General features: G+C 37.6%; 1 protein-coding gene across 9 annotated transcripts in view; it reads left to right on the top strand.

Annotated features, from left to right (window-relative positions):
- Nucleotides 1–23,610, top strand: part of LOC129723213 (high affinity cAMP-specific and IBMX-insensitive 3',5'-cyclic phosphodiesterase 8) — a 202,008-nt gene that overhangs the window by 7,679 nt on the left and 170,719 nt on the right. For 2 of the 9 annotated variants that reach the window (XM_055677284.1, XM_055677281.1), the window contains exon 2: nt 15,020–15,437. The exons of 5 other annotated variants lie outside the window; for them this stretch is intronic. In XM_055677284.1, coding sequence (XP_055533259.1) covers nt 15,425–15,437 — 13 coding nt within the window. In that variant the 5' untranslated portion in view covers nt 15,020–15,424. Of the gene's footprint in view, nt 1–1,838; nt 2,552–15,019; nt 15,438–23,610 lie in introns of those variants that run through there. 2 more of the 9 variants (XM_055677282.1, XM_055677283.1) reach the window with 2 other exon arrangements.

The following is a 23,610-nucleotide window of genomic DNA, read 5'->3' as shown; positions in this document are numbered from 1 at the left end:
ACGTGAGAGTTCACATGGTACAGAATGTCCTATAAAAATGCGAAAAATCCATACTTCAGTTTCAAATAAGTTTTTTCATAGAAAATTAAAAAAAAATCACAATTTTATTTGAAAATCGTTTATTAAACCTTTCATGATTACATTACTCAATATGTCCACCATTTTTGGCAATCACCTTCTCCAAACGGGGACGGAATCGAGAGCATATCTTCTCAATGCATGAGTCAGTCATCGAGTTCCATGCTGTGGTAATGGAAGCTTTAAAGCGCCAACACTGGGGCGAGAACGTTCACAGGCCTTAGCCTTAACATTTGAGTAATCCAAAGGATTGAAATCCGGACTGATAGGAGCCCAAATGTCCTTTGGCCAAAATTCCATGTTTTCCTTCAGCCACGCTTGAGTCCTTTTCGAGGTATGACACGATGCTCCGTCCTGTTGGAAAATGGTGCTGGCTTTCATCCATGGCAGGACGTGGTCCTTCAAAATGTTCATGTAAACCTCGGTATTAACCTTCAATCCAGCTTTTCAGAAGCTGGAGGCATTATCAAGCCATTGGACGCAACTGCCCCGAAAACCATGACTCCGGTCAGATGCTTGGTTGTAAACTTGAATTTCACGTTGTCTGGAACATCCTCTATCTTTCTTGGCGAAACTAACTTGTCTGTACGTGTGTTAGATACGGGATACGTTGATGGTATGCTTCTTTTTAATGCTGACACAAAACGTTTCGAGCTCTCCAGCCCTAGCTGTTTGATTCGATCCGTTACAAGGTGGCGCTTTACTCTTGCCCTGGACGAACATTTTCTTCGACCAACCATTGCATGGTAGTTTTTGAAATATCGGCTTCCTTAGCCAATTTTCGGGTCGATCTGATAGAATTTCGCCTCACTTTGTCTTTCACTAATCTGATGACCTTCGGTGTGCGAGCGAACCGTGGACGGCCACTTCCCGGCTTCCGTGGTGTTCGAGTGATCGTTGGATACGGTAAATGGTAGCCAGGTGACAACCCACAATCGTTGCAATTTGTTTTACGGGCTCTTGGGCGCTTCTCCACGTACATTTTTCTCAACTTTATTACTCGCGATCCACTGTTTTGTTTACATTGTCTCAGAGTAAACAGGCAGATGATTACACACACGCATTAAAACTTAAAAAATAATGTTCAAAGATACCCAAATATAAGTATTGAAAACTTTCGCATTTTTTTTATGGAACATACTGTAGTTGCTCGCCGGGTTCGTCGCTTCAACTTTATGTTTACGAGAAGACTCATTTAGGTCTCTGAAAAAAATGTTAGGCATTATTGACAAAAAACGCTGCTTATATAATAATTACAGGTTCAATTACAAGTTTTATAACCGAGTTCCTAATAATACAAATTTTGATGCTTCTTTTCATCGATAAATGTATGTGTAATGAAATGAAATTATACGAAAGATCAATAAGATTACATCAGAACGTAATCTTAATCTGTCTCATGTAGTAACTTTCCCGATCTCTTGTCTCTCAATTTGCTCGTAACAACGTAAAACAAAACTTGAACCAACCTATCAGCTATCAAGCCTTCTACCAAGCAGCTATCGGCGGCAGTGGCTGTGTTGGGCACACTTCACGTCACTACCACCCCTCGCATCCACCGACAACGCAGCGGCGGCACTACGCCATAGTCAATGGCGTATCGTGCGCTCACAGTTTTGCATTTCGGGGCCTTCGTCGCTCGCCACCACCATCCATCGCTCTACCCGCGGGGCATATATACTAAGCTCAACCCAGCTGATAATGTGCAGCAGTTCTAATATCTCTGGCCTACCTGCCACGGTTAGTGTAATTCTACGGCTGAGTGTGACGGTTGGATTGGCGGATCGGTAGCTTCCCCTGTGATTCTATTTAGCTAGAGTTTTGGAGCCCGGGGTTGCCCTGCACCGGCTGCCAGTCGTTTGGGATCATTCGCGCAGGTTTGCAGAGCCCACTCAAAGGCAACCTAAACAAACAAGGGTGCGTCGTCGTATTCGGTCGCGATAGTGCATCATGTGGTTTCGGATGATATCTCGGTTCTCTATCTTAGCGATAATTGACTAAAGTGATTTGTTCAGGTGGTGTATTGAGATCGGAGTCCTTGGCTGCTAGCAGCGTGGGAGTCGCTTACTGAAAACAAATTGTGCGGCTAATTCGAGGTTCTCCCTTCTAACTGGTGGGCTCTGGATTTGAGACGGCGGCACCACTCGATTCAGCTCAGAACCCGTCACAACAGCAGCTAAAGTGCAGTTTTATGTATATCGGTACAAACGCAAAGGCAGTGCGATACAATTAACTCCGTCACGTCGCCGTCGTCGTTGTTATGCGATGCCTTGGGGCAACTGTGGCAAAGTCAACGGGTTTGCGCGTATTACATAATTTCGTAGTAATGAAAATTATGACGACGACCGCGGCTAAGTAGTTGAAGCTCCGAAAAGCGGTTGTACATGTGTGTTGTCCGTAATCCAGCCGGAGTAAGTCGGTGCGCTTCGCGCAGACAGGCTGAGGCGTTGAGCCATTCAAGTACAAGTGAGAGGTGCGGAAATTAGCACGTTTTTGTTTTACGGGAGATAGAATTCTCTGCCGTTCGGTTGGTAATAATCGTTTAGCTCAATGCCTTGCTACGACGTGTAAATGGGTTTCGAGACTGCAGTTGGATGGGTTTATTATTATGAATAGTTTCGATTACGTGTACCTAATTGTTTGAAATTCAGTTAACGAAATTGCTCAACTAAAACGCAGTGCGTTAAAAATCTCAACAGTTTCTAAAATTGATACTTTAGATTACCAAATCTGCCTGCAACTAGAAATTTATAAACACCTTCACGAAGTCGGTATTAATCTTGACGTAGGTGATTAAATATTGAGAGTCGCAACATTCAAACCGATGTTGTTGCCGACGGCTTTCGCTTGCATATATGCGAGTGCAATGCATCTGGGGAGGTAATGTAAACCGGTGAAACCGGTAGCACGTGTGACTTTTCCCACGTCGTCAACATGCGTTATCAGACGCGGACCAGAATGATTGATTGATTGATTTTTTTGCTCCACGTTGGCCACTGGAAGTTCTGCGGATTTAATCTAGCTATGAAGTCGGTCAATCGTCCTCTTGCTTGGCCGGAGTGCAACTGTTTGTTCAGTGTATTTCACGATAATGTAAACAATAAAACAATAGAGTAAATGAATCGAAACGAAAACTGCTCTCTAGTGAGAGACTGCAAATTTGGAGCGATATCTTCGATATCTATTCTATTTTTTTATTGGTGAATTGGGAAAACAGCAGCGCAGCAACTTAACACTGTTGCTTTACTATAAATTACTAACCATGTTTGCGAAAGTCGGTCGATTAGCTAATTGTTTATTTCAAGTTTGTAGAACCCGCCCCTAATACTAAATTGTTTAGGGAGCCCTTCCCAAACCACGTGCTCAAGATTTGATCATATTTCAGACTCCTCCTCCTGATTCTACTTCTGACTCCACAGAAATCCACTTTGTCCTGAATGAAATCCTAATTTCCACAGAAATTCATTTCGTAATTAATGGTCGTAATAATTAGTTGTTTGCCCATGTTACATACATTTCGGGTAAGAGTTGTTTGGCATATATGTTTTTTGTTAGAGCGCATTTTCTCAAATTATAAAATAGTTCAAAACTATAGCTTATAAACGGATTTTCGAAGTTCAATTTTATTTCGGACTGAATCCGACACAAAGCACGTTTGAATATGTAACGAACCGAGTATTTATTTTCGGAAACTCAGTTCAATTTCGACGTCACAGTATTTTATTCGAAATTTTGGTTTTTTCATATCAGTTTTTTGAAAATTCGGTGTCAAGAAAATAAGGGAATCCTACTTAAGAATTTTATTTATACAAGTTACAAGTGAGTTTCAAAATTTGAACATTTTTTCTTTACTTAACTCGTTTCCCTCCGGACATTTTGCTGGTATTCAGTATCGTTATTGCACGCAAAATAACCGCCATTTTGAAAGATCTCAAACCCCCTAGCCCCAAAAGCGGAGAGTAAAAATAAAATGCTTTTAAATATTAGGAACTAGTCAAACATCCATCTGAAAAAACTCGAATATCAACGTAAAAAAAATCCTCGTAAAAAAATCCGCGTAAAAAACCTGGTATTTGAATTTGAATGTAGCCATAACCTTCACAACTATGCAGCATTGCAGTTGTATTTTTGCATGAATTTAAAAATACAACTGCATGTGTTAATTGCATGGAATACATAGGCCAGTTCTTTGTTACTCATCCAATCAATTTCCAGACTTCAGCAAAGTTTCGTGCTCCAAGTATGTCGAGCATAAAGTTTGCAATTTGGATGCAAAGATTATGTTGCAATAGGTGCTATTAGAAATCAATTTCACTAGTAAAATTCTTTGTAAATTACAACCGATTCCTTTCAATTTTTCTTTCAATTACCGCTGCTCCTTTTTAGCTACGTTAGATTTCCATTCTTGTAACGAACTGTTATACTCTGATGAAATATTTCACGCGAATAGTTTCCAGTCACGCAATAAAACTTGCTGAATATCCAACCAAATGATCTTCCCCTCATTTTTGGTACGGTAAAAATGAAAATCAAACAGCAAAGCGTTATCGTATAAAAACGTCAAAATTAATCCAAGAGCGCGATTCTAGGTGCCGGTTTCTTCCAAGGTAATCGCATAATGCCACTGTACAGTACACAAACCGAATTCACAAAATTATAGTTCACACAACAAAATTCAGAGTATTAAATTTTCAAAAAAAAAAAAAACGAACACATTTGCGACTGACGGATGGCTTAACCTTTTTTAGGAAAAATTAAAAAAAAACGAAGGAAAAGAGAATGAATATTTCATGATAGTGAAATATTTCCTTGTCATGGGAACACTGCCATTTATTGTGTTTTTTTTATTTTTTATACAAAATCGCTGAAAATGATCTGCCTTGACGTCCCCAAAGCTAGAAGTACAAAGTCAGCAGAACAAATAGTTTATAGCACGAAATATAGTTTAAATAGTTTATAGTGCTCATTCAATGCTAATTAAATGCCATAACACCGAATTAAATACTCCGTCCTTTCTTTGAAAAATGCTCTGTTCTGCTAGCTTAAAAAAATAGCTAGCAGAACAATACACGAAAATAACATTTTTAGCTAACAATCAGTTCTATAACGATTGAAATAATTCAATGCTCATTAAATGCTCTTAAGGAAAACTTGTCTTGGTTTTCATTACAGTTTAATTGATTTTTAAAAATTTTTCGAAATTGTAATTACGCATGCATAGCTTTAATTTGTTTTAAATATTTTTTTTGAAAACGATACTACTGACACTAACAGTCCTTCCCAAGCCGAGACTGGAACCTATGACGACTGGCTTGTTAGGCCAGCATAGTACCTTGAGACCATTTGGGAGATTTTAGGTATCACATCGATATTCAGCCGCGGGGAAAGTAAAATAGGAAGTGCCCTGCCACCACCGCTACTCGCCGGGTAAATCGACTTGACCATCTTATTCAGCCGCTGCCGCTGCGTTATTGCGTGCAGCTCCGAGACCAATGAATGGGACTGCCGTTTTCTGACATGTCTGTATGTCCGTTTTTGCATGCTTCTGAATGGAGTAGCTCCACTGTTTACGCCATCACGGTTAGAGTTCGACTGATAGTTCTGCCGATTTTTTTGCTGACTCATAGGTGATGGATACTGCATGGATAGTTTCGTCAGTGCACGTGAAGGTGAACTCATGAAAAATCGGCAATTTTAGTTCATTTTTTATGTTACGTAAAACGTTATTTTATTATCTCCCAGATGGTCTCGAGGTACGATGCTGGCGTAACAAGCCAGTCGTCGTAGGTTCGACTCTCGGCTCGGGAAAGACTGTTAGTGTCAGTGGGATCGTAGCGCTAGCCCCGCAATTGTCCTGTACACTAAACAGTCGGCTGCGAAATCTGTGTATGAATAAACAGAAGGTCAAGTTCTGAATCCGGAATGTAGCACCCAGGCTTGGCCTGGCTAAAACGTTATTGCTATAACTCAGCAGTTCAATAATTTGATAGGAAATTTGAAAATTAGCATGTGAAAAGTAATGCATAATACAAAAAAACCTGAATTAATCCACCTAGCGGTAAGACCCAGCCTTTCTCATTCAAACTTTTATTTGTAAAAATAGATTTACATGAACGCTTCAATCCAATAAATGTATATTCACTCTTAAAAAATATTGATGTTGTAATCTATACTTATAAAATGCAATCCGGTTCTGTCTGTCTGTCTAATCCATATAGGCTCGAAAATTACCGAACCGATCGGCGTGAAAATTTGTATTTAGGGGTTTTTGGTGCCTATAAAGGTTCCTATGATAGTTTGAGACCCCTCCTTTTTCTTGAAGGGAGGGGTCCCATACAAATGAAACATAAATTTCTGCACAACACAAGAACAAACCAAGCAAATGAAACCGAATTTGGCATGTAGATGTTTTAAGGGATAAAAAATATGTCCATAATGTTTTGACACCCCTCCTTCTTTTGGAAGGGTGGGATGCCATACAAATGAAACACAAATTTCTGCACATCTCGAGAGCTAACCAACTAAATGGAACCAAATTTGGCAGGTGTATGTTTTAGTGGTAACAAATATGTTCCATAATCGACCTCAGGCAACATTTTGGATTGTAAGATGGCAACTTCCGGTTTCTGGAAATCAGCCTGAAATGGACGATTCCCATTAAATATGAGTATCTTCGGAACCAGAAAGATGCAGAGAATCTAAACATTGATCACAGACACAATCTTGAATTTTAAGATGGTGACTTCCGGTGTCTGGCAAACAGCCGGAAATGACCAAATACCATTCAATATGAATGTTTTCGGAACCAGAATTACGCCCAGATGACAGAAATTGATTTCACAGGCAATTGTAAAGTTCAAAATGACGTCTTTCGGTTTCTGAAAAACAGCCCAAAGTGACCAAATACCACCCAATATGAGTATCTCCGAAGCCAGAATGTTGCAAGAACACCACTATGAATTGTAGGATGGCAACTTCTGATTTCTGGGAAACAGCCAAAACTGGCCGATTTTCGTCTGACATGAGTATCTCCAGATCTAGAATGATACACAGCAGCTGAAATCGACCACACACCCCATTTTGGATTCTATGTTGGCGACTTCCGGTTCCTGGGAAACAGCCGAAAATGATCGAATAACACCCAATATGGGTGTTTCTTCAACCAGAATGACGCTCAAAGGCTAGACATTATCTTAAATGCCATTTTGAAATCCAAGATGGCGACTTCCGGTTTGTGAAAAACAGCCTAAAATAACCAAATATCATCCAAAATGGGTATTTCCGGAATTGTTACGACGTACTGAAGCCACAAATCGACCTCAGACAACATTTTTAATTGTAAGATGGCGACTTCCGGTGTCTAGAAAACAGCCGAAAATGATCAATTACCACCTAATATGAGCGTTTCTTTGACCAGATTGACGCACGGAGGCCAGAAATTGTTCCCAAATGCAATTTTAAAATCCAAGATGGCGACTTCCGGTTTGTGAAAAATAGCCTAAAATAACCAAATACCATCCAATATGAGTACCTCTGGAACTAGAATGATGCAATGAGCTAACAATTGACCTCAGGCACCATTTTGAATTGCTAAATGGCAACTTATAGTCAACAGTCGGAAATGACCGAAAAATACTCAATATGGATATTTCCGTAAACGTGATGATGCATAGAAACCAAACATTGACCCTGGACACTTTTTTGAATTTGAAGACGACCACTTTTAGTTTCTGGAAAACAACCAAAAGTACCTCCCAATATGGGTATTTCCGGTGTCAGATTAATGCCAGAAAGTCTGCTGATAATGACAGAATACCACCCAATATGAATATATTCAGAATTAAGGCGATGTACAGAAGCCAAAAGTCGAGGATATTGTCATTTCGATAAACTCAATCATTTCAAACAATTTGTTATTTGACTTTGATCATATCCTATGACCGATTCGTCGTGCATTTGCAGACTTTTCACACATCGCAAGGAATCAATAAATTTGGAACATTCAAATAGTACGATACCACATTTAAATTATGTTGAGGCCACATATATCGATCAAAGCAGGTATGGTTTTAAATAGTCTTTAAATTTCTTTTCTTTCCATGACTTTTGAGCCACATATCAAATTGTTATGAAGTTTGTTATTTGTAAGTTCGAGAGATGACGCGTTCGTATGACACTAGTTTTGTTCAATTAAGTCATGTAGTCTTTGAGATAATGGACTTTAGTTGTTTTATTAACAATTTAATACATAACGGTTGCTTAAGTTCGATCATAATCAAATAAAATGGGAACGTATAGGGCAGCCAAACTTTGAAACCACGTGTTCAATCATAATTCATCAGTTAACCCTTAGCCTGCTCATCTGATAATAATATTGATAATATTCAAATCGGTTGTGTAGTTTCTGAGATAATGATGTTTCGTGATTTTCACATTTCGACACATTACAGACAAAGTTACAGTCCGATTATAGTTAAATTCAATAGGGTGTTATGAGGCAGCTAGACCTCTCATTTGACACTGATTTAGTGAAAATCGGTTCAGCCATCTCTGAGAAATGTGAATGAGTCCAAGTAGTCTTCGGAATATGTTCCTTTTCATAGTTGGATTTCACATTTTTGAACATAACATGCAAAGTAATAGTCCGATCGCAAAACAAATCAATAGGGTCTTATGGGGCAACTAGACCTTCCATTTGACACTGATTTTATGAAAATCGGTCCAGCCATCTCTGAGAAACATGAGTGAGATTAAACAGTCTTCAGAACACGTTTCTTTTCATAACTTTTGAACCAATAGTTCAATCTTCATAAAATTCAAAAGTTAAGGGTTCTTAAAGTAGCCCGTTCATTTGTAATTTATTCTGTTCAAATCGGTTGTGTAGTTTTTGAGATAATGATGTTTCATGATTTTTACATTTGATACATAACCTCTAAACTAAAAATCCGATTACAATAAAATTCAATAGGGTCTTATGGGACAACAAGACTTTTCATTTGCAAATAATTTCATGAAAATCGGTCCAGCCATCTCTGAGAAAAGTGAGTGATAATAAAAATCTGCACATACACACACACACACACACACACACACATACACACACACATACAGAAAATGCTCAGCTCGTCGAGCTGAGTCGAGTGATATATGCCTTTCGGCCCTTTGGAGCACTTTTATACTTTCGGTTTTACAAGTGATTGCTATACCTTTCTAGGAGAAAGGCAAAAATCGTGTGAATAATGTGAACCTTTTTTAAGCTGTAATAAACTGCTTTCTCTAAAAAAAAAGTTTAATTAAATAAGAATTCTATGCCCCTACCTGACGCAAATGGAGTAGCACGGCTCTGGGTGATTTACTCGGAGTTATTCAAATTTTACATTTTTAGGGTACTCTTTCATAAAGTGGCTGTATTTTAAAGTGTACACTACTTAGAGCAATTCTTCTTTTAATTTTTATTTGAATATTGAGAAAATTTTCTATTAGATACATTAGATGCCTGAATGAATAAACAAAATAACATTCTGTAAGCAAAAGTGTTCGTTGTACAGACCTCGTTCGGTTTTGGCACGTTTCGTTTTTGGCACGGTTCAATTTTGGCAACATAACAACTTTGGACGTGTTGCCACCAGCAACCATCCAAGCGTTGAATTGAATTCTCTCTTCAGTCCAGTAGACATTAAAAAAAACTTAAATTTGGACGTGTTGCCAAAATCGAACAAGGCCTGTACTGTTTTAAATGTATTTTAATATATTCTCACAAAAAACTGGTCAACATTATTGTTTTTTAGCTCAAATTGAACGTTTTTGACCAATCTACGGTTCGTTCTTTGACTCCAACTCTCTATCTGTTTTAGCTTTCGAAAAATTTCAATGTTAATGCAGCACGTTTGCTAAGGAACCTGCATCAACATGAAACTGGCAATCAAACCATCAAACATACTGATGGTAACATCTCCGCCAACCACGCTGGTTGCCTGGGTTTGAATCCCAACGCCGACATAAGTGTCGATGGTTGTGGGGTGGCGGGATCCACTCACAATCAACTCAACTGGTCTAGATTAACTCTTAGCGGACACCGGGAAATTTTCTGAAGCTTAAATCGCATGAGGAAGAAAAGCCGTTTGCGCCAGTCCGTTAATCAACGGGAAGGGGGGGGGGGCTGGCTGGAGTCGCATTGCCGGGCGTCGGTGAGAGCATTGATTAAGATCAAATTATTTTGACCATTCTACAACAGTTTATTGATTGAAAATGCTGTTTTTGATAATTGTTCAGCTAACTTTTTCCCTAAGCTAGCAGAACAATATTTTTGAAAAGAATATATGTTATGGAAAATGTTAGGTACATTTATTAAAACTATCTACGTATGTAAGCATTCAATTGGCACCTGGATGTATCAAAAAATTACTGAGGAAAATATTTAAAAAAATCGAATGCATAGTTATGTTTTCCGAAAATTCAGAAAAATGAATAAAATTATTATGAAAATCACGTTTTTCAAGAGCATTTAATGAGCTATAAATTAGGAGAGCTCATAGCCTGAAGGTTACAGAGTCCGCTTTGACAAGCGAATGGTCATGAGTTCGAATCTTAGTAGATTCAGACCGTTAATCTCCGGCTCTTTCCCATCTACTTGACCCTTCCCTTAATTACGCAAAATTTCAGAATAAAAACTCGAACGGAGTTGAATGAATACCCCTAAGGTCAAATATCGATCGCCAACAGAGTTGTTTTGCAAAAACTTAAAGTTTGACAATTCGCAAGCACGGTTTCGCCACCGTTTTTAATTTAGCCAGTGTCTCTGGAAGGGTACTTACCCCACGGTTCCCCGCGATAAATCCGGAAGAATGAAAAATTTCAAAATGTCCCCTACTGTCCCAAAAGCTATGATAAATTCGTAATCTTTTAAAAAAGGTTCGATCAAATTCGGTTTAGATCTTGCAGAATGGCAGGTAAACGAATTTTCATTTTCCCGGCTCTGGAGGGGTCAGGTACGCAAGTGTTAGAATAATTTAGAAGCCAATCTCTTCTTTTTTACATTTTTAACATGTGTGGACTATATTTCCTTCCTATATTGCATAAATACTGCGAAAATTGGAGAATACATTTGGCAATGTATATGAGACCTATCAGTTGCAGTCGTTCTGTAAGACATTACGCCACCCAATAACAATACTACGTACCTGTAAAGTGAGTTTCCTATGGACAAAGTTCTTTGTATTCAGCAGCCAAGGTAAAATTACATGATTAAATTGTTATTCGAATAGTTTAAACGATTTTTATAAAGCTGTTCGAGACGGATCAAAATGCCCCATGCGAAGATAAATAAAACGCTTGTAGTGCAACCAATAATACTCTCATTTTTGTTATCGTATATTTTTCAATGTTTTCTAGTTTTATTAGATTTTATGTCCAGTTTACGTTGAAACTATGCGAAAACAATTTTTATATTCAAGCGTATTCGCCTAATTAATTTTTAAGGGTTGAATATTGTATTTCATCATTAATTTGATATCAATTAAAAGTGCCGCTAATAGAAGTGTCTGTCGTTCCTGTTGCACTGCGCATAACACCCCATCTGCGCATGCGCTAGATAACAATTATCATAGCAACACTTTTGCGCATGCGCTTTGTTGCGGCGAATTCTGACCTTTTGTTGTGGGGCGTCTTGAAACGGAAAACAAACTTTCGAAAACCTTTTTAAATTTTACGATCTCGACGTATTTTATAGATTTTTATGATTCAGAACGAGAACACGGTAAACAACTGTTTTAACTTCAATTTTGAGTTTTTTTTAAATTACATTCCGCATTAACGGGCACGTAATGACAGAGTCTTCTTACGTGGGCGTATTGCTCCCAGTTCCCCTAATCGAATGGGCCAACGTTTGCCTGAACTAAAGTATTTATGCGCTCACAAATGTGCGCCAAAAATTGCCTGGGAGTGTGTTCTCTCACTGCGAAGGCTGTGTCATATGAACTCTGTCAATTGTACTGGGTCAATTGTACTGGGTAGGAATCGAACAGATTTAAACAAAAATGCAAAAGGGTGGTTTTGTAGCTTGAAAAAGTCATTTTTTCATAAATCACGTTTGAGCAACCTGAAAACGATTTTTTAGAAAGTCGAAATGTTCAAAATGCAAATAATAAATAACAAAATATAAATAAATAACAAAATGCTATAAATAACATTATCTTTCAATTTAGGGTTGAGCACCTTGACTTTTTCAACATCGATTTTTTTTGGGACAGCCTACTGGTTATCCAACATGGTACGTATAGTAATGAGGATACTACAAAAGTTCTAAATAATGAACGCAGTAGTCTAATTCCACTACAAAGAAAAACACAAAAAATGTATTGAATTTACGAAAAAAATTAAAGCACTGAGGTTCAAATTCGAAACTAGAGTCAGAATCTTTTTGATTCAACAGATAAAAAATCAAGAAAGTAACTGAAACAGTCTAAAGATATTAAATATAAATAAACTGTTAACAGTGATTAATAATTAAAAAAAAAAAAAAAACAACTATATTGCCAATGAGAAACATTAAAGAAATATCCCAAAATTCGGGTGAACGGGTGAAAAAATTAGATTTCATTTGGTCCCTAGCAAATCAAAGATTTAAAGCGTTAAGAACAAGTAGAGCAAAAAATATCTGAAAATTGGGGTCTAAAAAAAGTTACTAGCATTTAAAAATCCAAAACATGATGGGCAAATTTATCAAAATTCATCACAAATAGATATAGATTTTTATTGGGTTATGAGTATCCTAGCATTTGAAAATGGGTACCGTGTTGAAGAATTTAGCCTTTTTTACATACCAAAAATCATTCATTAACTTACCTAAAATTATCTTTGATTCATTACTCATCAGCAGTGGTGGAAACCATTCCGCTAATTCGCTAATCACTAATTAACGTCGCAAAAGTCCAATTAGCTCTTTAGAGATTCCGCTAATTTTTGAGCTGGTTAGCGAAACTGTTAGCGTCGCCTTTGGCCTTCGAAACGCTAGTCGCTAATTCGCTAAATTTTGTAGAGAAGAGACAATAGAACTATTTAGAAAAAACTGTGAATTACTGATGGCGTACGTAAATTGCTTCAAACGATGAATAAACTTTACTGCGAAAGTTACTTTTGTAACGTATGTTTCATTCAAACAACGTTCAATTGTCTTAATTGCCTCGAGTTCCTCTCTTTACGACACAAGTGAAATTTAGTATTTTTACCCTAGAATGAAGTCCCAGTTATCGTACAAGCCACGGTAGTATTTCGAAGAACAAGCTCAAGGTTTAGATTGAATTTTCGACACACCAATAACTTTTGTAAATTGCAATGCGCTGGAAATTATGACAACTTTGGTTCTACTTTTTCGATTCAGATAATAATTGAATTTTTATAAAAGCATTCCTAAAAGTATTTATTTTTAATGCAAGCTAAATAACTTTTGTTACTCCATGTTTTTATTAAATCAAGTATGAACACCGTTTTGTGGATCCCTTATTGTAAATAGCTCTAAAAAGTAATTGTTTTCGTTTGTTTGACCACAAAAAATTAAAATGGTCCGAAACTTACAAAACACGAGTAATAAATATAGCAATACGACTTTTAACACATTAATAAGTTAGCGATTAGCGTCGCTAAATTTTCAGTTAGCGGTGCCCACCACTGCTCAACAGCAATTTCTATGCGTGATAGATAAACAGTTATTGTGTACATATTAGCATGATTAAAATTGTCAAAATGTCATTCTAACTTTTTACAATGTCGGACCAAAATTCCAAACGCAGTTGAAATGTTGATTGGAGCGAATCCTAAGATACAGAAAAACTTTTCAAGAAAAAAAGTGGTGGAGAATTTCCACGCATGGAATAATCTATTATATAATCGAAAACGTTTGTAAGTGTGGAAAGTAAACGTTGCTGATCGAGTTTAACTGACCGACCGTAAAAGCGAAGGGAAAGAAAACCTCACGTTTGAAAATTAATAAAAAATTAGATTGCAAAGAATTAATAAAAACACGAAAAAAATTCAAATGAGAATTTTTTCGATTTATTTTTAATTCAAAAATAAAATCCTTTTCAAACACATTGTTAAATGTGTGTTATTGACTGTCGTTAAGTTTTATAATATTTTAGCCAATTGAATTTATAAATTGTGGTAATCAAAATCTTAATAATATATTTAAAAAATAACATAAAGCTAAGAAAGTAATTTTTTTTGTAATTTTCATAGTTCCAAACGTCATTTTTGATTTGATTTGTAGTTTTAATGCTAATGTCCAAACTCCTCTCTTTTCGTAAACTCACTCTTAAAACAGAATTCAACCTTGTCTGCTAGCCGAAGTATTTTTATAAAAAAAATGTCAAGATAAAAATAGAATTTCGCTCCGTTTTAGGCTAGTAATGATCGTGAATGTTTCCATTAACTCTAGAACAACTTTTCATCTCGATAACCGTCAAATTCAATGCTGCAGGCAGTGCCATAAAACCAAAATTTTGCAACAGATCTTTTTACCATAAAAGTATTCGAAGCACTGTTGAAGGATGAATCGAGCATAAAAATAATGATTCCCAGTATGATTTAAAGTTTTTTGGTGGCAGTGAGTATACGTAAACCTCAAAAAAAGACATTAAATCCATGTAGTTTACTTTTCAAGCTGCCCTTTATTTCCAATTGCTAAAAGGTCTATCGTATTCTTTAGACGAAATTCTCCGTTCCTTTTTCCCTTGACCACATGGTTCAGGAATGACCTACAAATTGGATGCAGATAGTAAGACATAACTAGAAAAAAAATCTTATCACTCAATTAAGTTGGTTTCATTTAAAACCTTCTTATATTACGAAATCGTAAATGTAAATTATTTCTACAACGACTATGAAATTCTGACTAAGATTTTACACTCGAAACGATTGAGATATTAAGTTGAATTTCCACCTCCAGGACATAATCTTCGAGCAATTATGCACGGCCGTACAAGAGTAAATCGAAAATCATTAATAAGGTAGGAAAATCACTGTTCAATCAGCAAGAGAAGGAACGTTCTTTCATCTGAGCCGCCGTCGCCGCCGTATGACCGGTGCTAGTGGTGTCGGCTGCCGCACTGGCGCTATCCAGCCCTGTCGTCTTAAACCAATAAATAACAGTGAGTAATTAATTCCGCCGAAGGTGAGCCGGCCCAAAACTAGTAACGAGCACGCGGGCTCCCTTCACGACCTCGAGCAAAAAAAAATAAAACTGTGCCTCTGTGGAGAGTAAGTGACGTCGTGGAGAACTTCAAAGTAAAATTCAGTGTGTTTGTTTTTGTCAACCTCTTCGGCATACGCAACACTGCCACTGGAGCGAACTATGGATTACAACCGTGAGTAACCCTTTTTTGGTTTAATCAGAAATATCCTATCCATAAAAATTAGTTTTTCGTTCGATATTCGATATATTTGTAACCGTTTCATCTCTTAGTCACAAGCTGGTTCAAACAGCTAAATTCCATTTGCTGGCCAATTCCCTCATTTCGAACACTTGAACGATTTGCTCTGATAACGTACATATGGATATACGGAATCGATTGGATAACTTATCGGCTTTTTAGCACTTTCGCTTTGGTCTCAGCTCATTAACACGTACACACACATATACACTAGCACAGTTGCTGACACTGATAAGCGATCATACGGCCCCGAAACGTCAATCAATCGGACAGCTTCAGCGAATGTGCGTGTAGAACATCGCCAAACCGAGTATAGACAGTGAGAAGAACATACGAAGCCAGTAATTCGGATTTCTTTAGAATACCCCATCGCAAGCCGTCTATTTCCCACGGTTTGCTTTTACACGACTGAGTTTGATCGTTTGCCAATGACAGTCCTAAATAGACTGTGAAAACCTGTAATTCTCTACCTATAACAAATCCAATCTAATTGACTTTAACAATATTTTCCTGCAAGTTTGACTTATCTTCAACAAATCAACTGCAGATTGTAAGCAGTTCGCCGCAATATTAGTTCATATGATTCGATCGCAAAGACACAACTGCTAATTCAACGAATTAGTTGGTTGATGATACTTACCGTCCCCTTCACAACCTCGCTATGTGATATACTGCCAAGAAATTTGACGCTCGGTTGCACCATCGGCGCATACCATGTGCAAAAGCTATAGACGGACCAGAAGCATCAGTAGTAATATATTTTGAGCACGTGTTAATGGCTAATTATCGTTTGTGAAATTCGAATCTTAGACCATTTTGCAGGCCGCTTCAATCAAAAATTTCAAACGCGCATCAACGCGCAACGCGCCACTGCAGTAGTTGCTTCGAACAGTTGCTGCGGGCTGCAATTGTACCGAGACTGTTTATTTGTTCAGCGCAAGTGAGTTTTCCTGGCAAAAACGCTTCGAACGATTTAAGCTTGAAGCGCTCAGTAGTCTTCAACAGATTTAGCCATCTTTTTTAGACAAAAAGCTATAAAAGATGTTACAAGATGTTACAAGATGTCTTCTGAATGATGCTTTTTTGTCATTTCATTTTTTGGAAGAATTTTGATGACTTTTTTATTTTCCTTAATCTTTTTCATAGTTAACGTTTCTACAAACTTCTATTCCTCAGAGTATAGATTTAATAACAGACGGAAATCTTGTTAGAGCCAACATATTAGCGAATTCCTTCGCTAATCTTATCGGTCTGGGAAAATCCGCCAATTTTCCCACAACCCGTCACCAATGGTACCGCATAGCTACACCAGCAGAATAGCGCTAAGCAAATCTCATTACCCTTCAATAACCCGCTGAAACGCGATTTCGTGAGTGGAAGCAACCGAGAACAGAAAGGATGCAGCAATGAGAAAGCTCTAATCTGATTTAAGTTAATTTGATAGAATTCACTATGATGCACCTTGCCGGGATGAGACGTCACGGCTCGTGCGCCCTACCGCATCAGCAGACCTTCTGATAAGATCCACGGGCGGGATGCGAAGACACACTTGTCGGTCGGTCTGTTCACAGTTTTGCGATATACTCGGACCGGCCGCTGATAAAAATTAGTTTATTATTTATTTACATAACTTTACGCTTTAGTCACGAGCTGTTCGTTTGTTATTTTGCGACTGCTAAATCGACCTAGAAAATAATCAACATCTGTCTGCTCACAGTAGGGATGATTTTTACCGTTGGAAAAAATAATTTTCATGATAAACCACATTTCGGAAATTTAATTTAAATGAACAAATGTTCGTGCACGGCAGGAAACAGCCATCATTCTGTCCCCTTGCTCGAAAAAAATAATCTAGATTCCAGTTAACGAAAAATTGAGCACAGCACCGGGTTGTTTTCTGTGGAATCCATTTGAAAAGAAAAATAGAGCTATCATCCTGGTTAGTTTGTTCTTGTATTCCGTTGAAAATTACCGCATCCAGCGACTGGACTGTTACAATTCAGTTGCACTATACGGTGGCTGCATCTGCTCTCTCTCTCTCTCTTTCTCTTTCTCTACCACATGAACGGGCGGTGAAATGCTTGTCACCGCACTTATGCGCAGCAAAAAAATCCAATTTCATCCTCCCTGCTATAAAGTTGGTGAATGATGAGAGTAAAATTGAATCTGTCCACTTCAGCAAGTTGTCATTTGGTACGTCCTTGTGCTGTGATGAGAAGATTTTTTCGCTGAGATAACCTACGTTTGAAGCAATATAGGGTTAATGCAGAATATTGTCTAACATTTTAAGTATCTCGGTTAGATAAATTTCAAGCTTTAACGCACTTATGTTGTTCGAAACGAATTCCCCGAATGCCTTTTTCAGTCGTCTCAACCCTTTACCCGTTTTGATTTAGAAGCAGTCGAATATTTGATCTTTCCGGGTCAGATGTTTACAGTTGTAACGCATTTTGCCTTTCAATAAATGGAATTTTTGTATTTACTCGGCGAGTGCTTTTCCTATCCAATGTTTTTTTTAGTAAATATCCTTGTCTTTTTGTAACGTGTTGTCAATTTGTTTAGTCTTTTGAAATTTCTCAAAATCATAGTAGGCTTCCTTTTTAAGCTTGGGTGTTTTATCAGCGGAAACAGTGCCCAGCAGTTTCAAGCGGAATCCCAACCTCTTCGTCCGAGTATGTCGCAAGTATACTGGAAGTGTCATCTACATTCGCGAATCGAGCTAAAAAACGAGCCGGACTGTTGACTTACAAGAAGGTAGTGACTCCAAATCGTGACAATAAGCAAAACAAGTCTAGCCAACGATTGCGAATGCTGTACGTGAAGATACTGACGAAATTTGATTGCGTGGTACAGGATAATGAAACATACGTCAAGGTAGACTTTAAACAGCTTTCTGGATAGGAATAACGTATGCGTTAAAAAAATGGACTTTTTCGGATGGTCCCATGGAAGGTAATCATGCTTGCTTCCTCGCAAAAAAATTTCACGTCCTTGCGTGCTGCCTTCCGGCAGTTAACCGGTACATTCGCCATGGCGGACGAAAACATGCGTGTAGGCATGTAATTCTTTCGTCGTTTAATCTATCAATTCCTTCTCAGTTTCGCGACAAAATTGTTGGAGTAGATCTTACGCTTCAGGCTCGACCAGAAATCCTCGATGGGACGCAACTTGGGGAAGTTGGGCGGGTCCGTCAACTTGGGTACCACATCGATATTCAGCAGCTTCTCCTCCAACGATCGCTTCGAGTAGTGGGCCGGCCAAAACAACGAGTCTTCAGCCTTTCGGTATTTTCTTGATGAACGACGCAACTTCCGGTAGGCACTTCGTACTATAAATTTCCCCGTTCACGCCAAGTTCGGAGCGGAAGAAGAGCAACATTGACATCCCTTTCTCGCTGATTGTCAGCCACAGCAGCACCTTCTTAGGGAACTTGGTGTGTGAAATAAACTTCACCTCGGTGCTCACTTCTTTCGTGGGAGAGGTAAAATAGGAAGTACTCTGCCAGTAGTTGCCATCCATGGTGAGACAGGTCTAGTCGTCTATCACCACCGCCAAGTCGTGATTTGCCAGAAAAATCGACTTGACCATCTTATTCAGCCGATGCTGCTGCGTCATTGCCTGCAGCTCCGAGACTAGTGGACGGGACTGCTGCTTCCTGACATGTATATGGGTCATTCTATACGAAGTGATCACGAAAAAGTACAAACTTGGACACGACCATCACAGATTTTGCGCAAGGTTGGGGGAATTATTCATTTATTGTCTCTTTGGAAAAATCCCAAGTTTGGTGTCGATTGGAATACCCCCCGCTCTGTGGGACCCCCCTGTTTATTGCAAAGTCACGCATTTTTTGTTAAAAATCTCTTTTTTTTCTTTTTCTTACAATGCATAGACGTAAGATGTCCGAAAAATACTGATAGATAATTTTTGACGGAAATAAACCAAGGAATCCAGAAAAAATACAACTTTTGACCAGAAGTGTTACCAGATAAATTATTTTTGTGTTTGAAAACTGAATTTACATTTTTCGGCAAATGCAGCCATTTTTTTTCTAAATTTGATAATTTCATCGTGTTCCTTGGAAAATTTCACATAAGAAACAACTATCATTCCGAGGTAATATGAGCCAATCTCGAGATATAACATTTTTACGAAAATAGTTGTGAATTTCGTAATTAATTTATTTCATAATTTATAGACGTAAGACACCCGAAAAATAGTAATAAGTGAATTTTGAAGAAAATAAACCAAGGAATCCAGAAAAAATATTGTTTTTGACCAGAGGTGTTGCCAGATAGATTCTTTTTGTATTTCAAAACTAAATTTGCATTTTTCGGCAAATGCAGCTAATTTTGTCCTAAATTTGATGGTTTCATCGTATTTCTCGGAAAATTTTTCGTAAGAAACACTTATCACCCCGTGGTAATATGAGCCAATCTCGAGATATAGCATTTTTACGAAAATACAACCAATCCAAAGCCGATAGAACAACTTTGGAAACCATATACGATCATCAACAATGACTCAATACCGCATCTGGAAAAATTGCTGCACGCTGAAAAAAAAATTAAATTTTCAAAAGATCGAGAATATCAAATCGAAAAATAAACGATACTTTCGATTTTCCAAGGCTAAAGTATCGGTTCAAAAAAACGAGCAATGTATGAATAGAGCGCTGGCCACTCATCGTCTATCAGTGCAGAAGAACTACGCCGCCGGGGACCACAAAATATAAAAAAAAATTGGTGCATTGTACAGATAAAATGCATTGTTCATTTTTGAACTCTACACTCTGTTTTTCTCAGATTTATTAAAATAACTAAATATAGGGTATTAGAAGGACAATAGAAATCCAAAATACTCCAAAATACCCTCATTCCTCACATTATACCTTACGTCGCAAATAGTGCGCTGTATCACAGAGAACAGACATTTATGTTCATATAAAGAAGTTTGAAAATCGTGTGTAAAAATATAAACCAAAATACGTTATTACACTAACGACATCTGTCTTTTGGTGCCCCAGTTGCGCTGCATGAATATTGCCGTATCGATATTTTATCGATATCAGGGCTTGGCTCGTAAGTGACCCCCCCCCCCTGGACAAATGCCCATATAAATTCTTTTTTTTTTGTAAGGACCGTGGACATTCCACAACCTCCCCCCCCCAAGCTGTACACGTGGTATGTGGATGGCCCCTTACTGGTAAATGACGGTTGTAAGTTTTTACACATCTTTTGATCTTTTGAAAATAAGATGAACGTCTGTTCTCTGTGGCTGTATAGCGCATCTGATGTGCTATACAGCACACAACTTCCCACGTAAGGCTATTTCAAGTCGCAGCGAAAAGTCGCGCGCAACGAAAGTCGCGATTTCGATTTAGTGCTGCGACGTTAATATTTTAATAGTTGAATGAATTCAATATGACACTCCTAGTTGCATCCCGCGGTGGCGGTATAGAGGAAAACTAAATTTATTTCATCTTGATATTAGAGTTCCGACATTTGTATTTGTATATTTTAATTAAATTTAGCATTATCTACATTATCTACAAGAGAATATTATCACAAACTAACAGACGTAACACTGGAACCTAGCTCCATCGCCACGAAAAACGTTCATTTAAAATTTTCAATCGAATAACAGTCATCGCGCGAAAACGTCGTCTGGGGCGTTGTCATGCAATCTCATACATATTTTGTAGTTCCCCATTTGATACATGCAGTAACGTTGGTGCTGATGTCGAAATACATTCTATTACTATTACTACTATTCAGTACAGTAAATTTCACTAAAACACCACTAATTTACCATGTGCATAGCATAGCCTGCTATAATAGTACAGAAATTAGGTATGTTTAAATAAAACTTACTGTTCAAAAACAGTTTTTAAGAAGAGTGCGCGGAAAAATGTGCTGCGCGGAATTACCCGCTGCCACAGTAACAGACATTGGTATGACTTTCAAATATAGTATTTTCGTTGTTTTCTGGTATCTTGAAACTAATTAAATTTTTTGACGTGGGACACGTCTTTGTTTACTATACTGGGATGCATTCTGTAAAATTGGAAATGAAACGGGCAAATGTTGCGTCAGATTTCAAACGCTAATAACAGCATAACCACATAATGGATAACAATAACCAATATGTTGTTGGATAGATAAAATGTATAACAATTTTGTAATGTGTTAATTATTACTTTTATTTCATTGCTAAGCGGTAAAATTGATAATAATTTCAATAACAAATTTATGCGAATAATGAACCAATTACATGCGAGCATTCCTAGCACAGACAACGTGAATGGACACCATCCGATCCCTGTGATATTCCCTGTATCAATTTCGAAATAAAAATTGACAGAGTCTCCCCGTCCCAATAGGTCAATTTATTTTTGCTTCCATGAGCTTAGACTAATATGATGCCTTCGAAGTTTTCCTAAAAGTTTGAAACAATACCCATCCTTGAACAATCTCTAAACCTGCGTGTTAGGTACTGTAGAACCTAATAAAAACTGATGTCTTGAAAGAAAACATGCCGGTAAAAGCAACAGTACCAGTGGAGTATAGAACCGCAGGTCTCTCGTCGTCTATGATTGCAGAGGTACTCTTCTATTCGTACTGCAGCAGTACTATTCGTATTGCAGTGGTACACTTTTGTTTGTACATTTCTATTCGTATGCAATTGAGGAAAAACTACAATGCTGCTGTTGATGGTGATTGAAAGTTTATTTCATAAATATGATTGCCATAAATTACTCAGCAAGAATTGTAAATTTTTGCAACGGATATTTATTTAATTTTATCTTCGATATTCACTAAATAATCGTGACCGGATAGTATCGAAAGAGTAAATTCCTAAATATATACATTAATAGAAGAGTAAGAACCTGCGAATGCTTGTGATTTTTTAGTTGATTTAGTAAGATTCGTACAGAATCTCTTTTTACATTTCAAAATTGTTAGATGATATATTATTATTCTAAGCGTAACCATAATAAACGTATATTTCCTGTCTTCGTAATACAGCGAATGTAGTTGCAGGCAAATGAAACAATTGTCAAGCAAAAAATAAAAATGTAATTGTGGATTTCTACGTTTTTTTGCTGGAACTTGTTAGGAATTTTGTTCAAAATATTTTCTTATGTTTTCCAATTGATGAACCTTTGGTAGGGCTTCCATATTATTTTGAAAGTAAGATCCATGCTATAGATTTGATTTAGTTAGCGTTAAATAAGACAAAACCATTCATTATGATAACGTAAGCATTATTGGATTTGGTTTTTGAGGATATAGAGATAATTCTGACTTTGACGCATTATGAGAAATTCTTGGTGCTTCTTCAACAAGCACGATATGCTTGTGCCTTGTTAAATACATATTTTTTTACACAAAAAAAAAATACTGAAGGCATAATATCGCCAAATATAAATGATCTTTCTTCGAGTGTTGTTGAATATATTCCAAAAATTGATTTCCAGGGGAGGCTGAAAATAAACACATTGATTCTGTCTGCAGACTCTGTATATTTTGTAACAAAAAATCCCCTAATTACAGTGTTTAGTCCCACGTCACCATTTCATACAACCCTAGGGCTGTATACCTTGTAGTATTTCTGATTGATTCTGTTTAAATTGACCTAAACTGACTTGAATATTCATAAAATTCTATGTCAATTTTGAAATTTTCTATGAATATACATTTTCGAGCTAGGGGCTAGACAACTTTATTTTCACGAAAAATATTTCGATAATATTACTCGATTACTTACGTCGCCAGAATACGTCGCCATGTCCCTCGGTCTTGATCTGCTATCCTCCAATCGCCCCTAACACCTATTTCGCGTGCATCCTCGTCGACAGCACACATCCAACTAGCAATGGGCAAGATCGATCCGATTTTTGCAAAATCGATCTTTCCAGTCGATTCATCGATTTTTTGAATCGATTTCTCTGCGCGCGATCTTCTGCTGAATCGATCCTTTGGATGGCAGGATCGTTTTTTTCCGCCTGAAAAATAAATGTGTGCAAAACGGATTGAAAACAATAGTGATTGCATTTATTGTTGCTAACGTAATCTGCGGCCGAATTCCGAGAACACTTTTCTTT

This window comes from Wyeomyia smithii, chromosome 2, assembly GCF_029784165.1.
Source record: "Wyeomyia smithii strain HCP4-BCI-WySm-NY-G18 chromosome 2, ASM2978416v1, whole genome shotgun sequence".
In the NCBI taxonomy this organism is placed as follows: domain Eukaryota; kingdom Metazoa; phylum Arthropoda; class Insecta; order Diptera; family Culicidae; genus Wyeomyia; species Wyeomyia smithii.
Note: the sequence above shows the minus strand (reverse complement) of the source record. Positions and strands in the feature narration are given on the sequence as shown.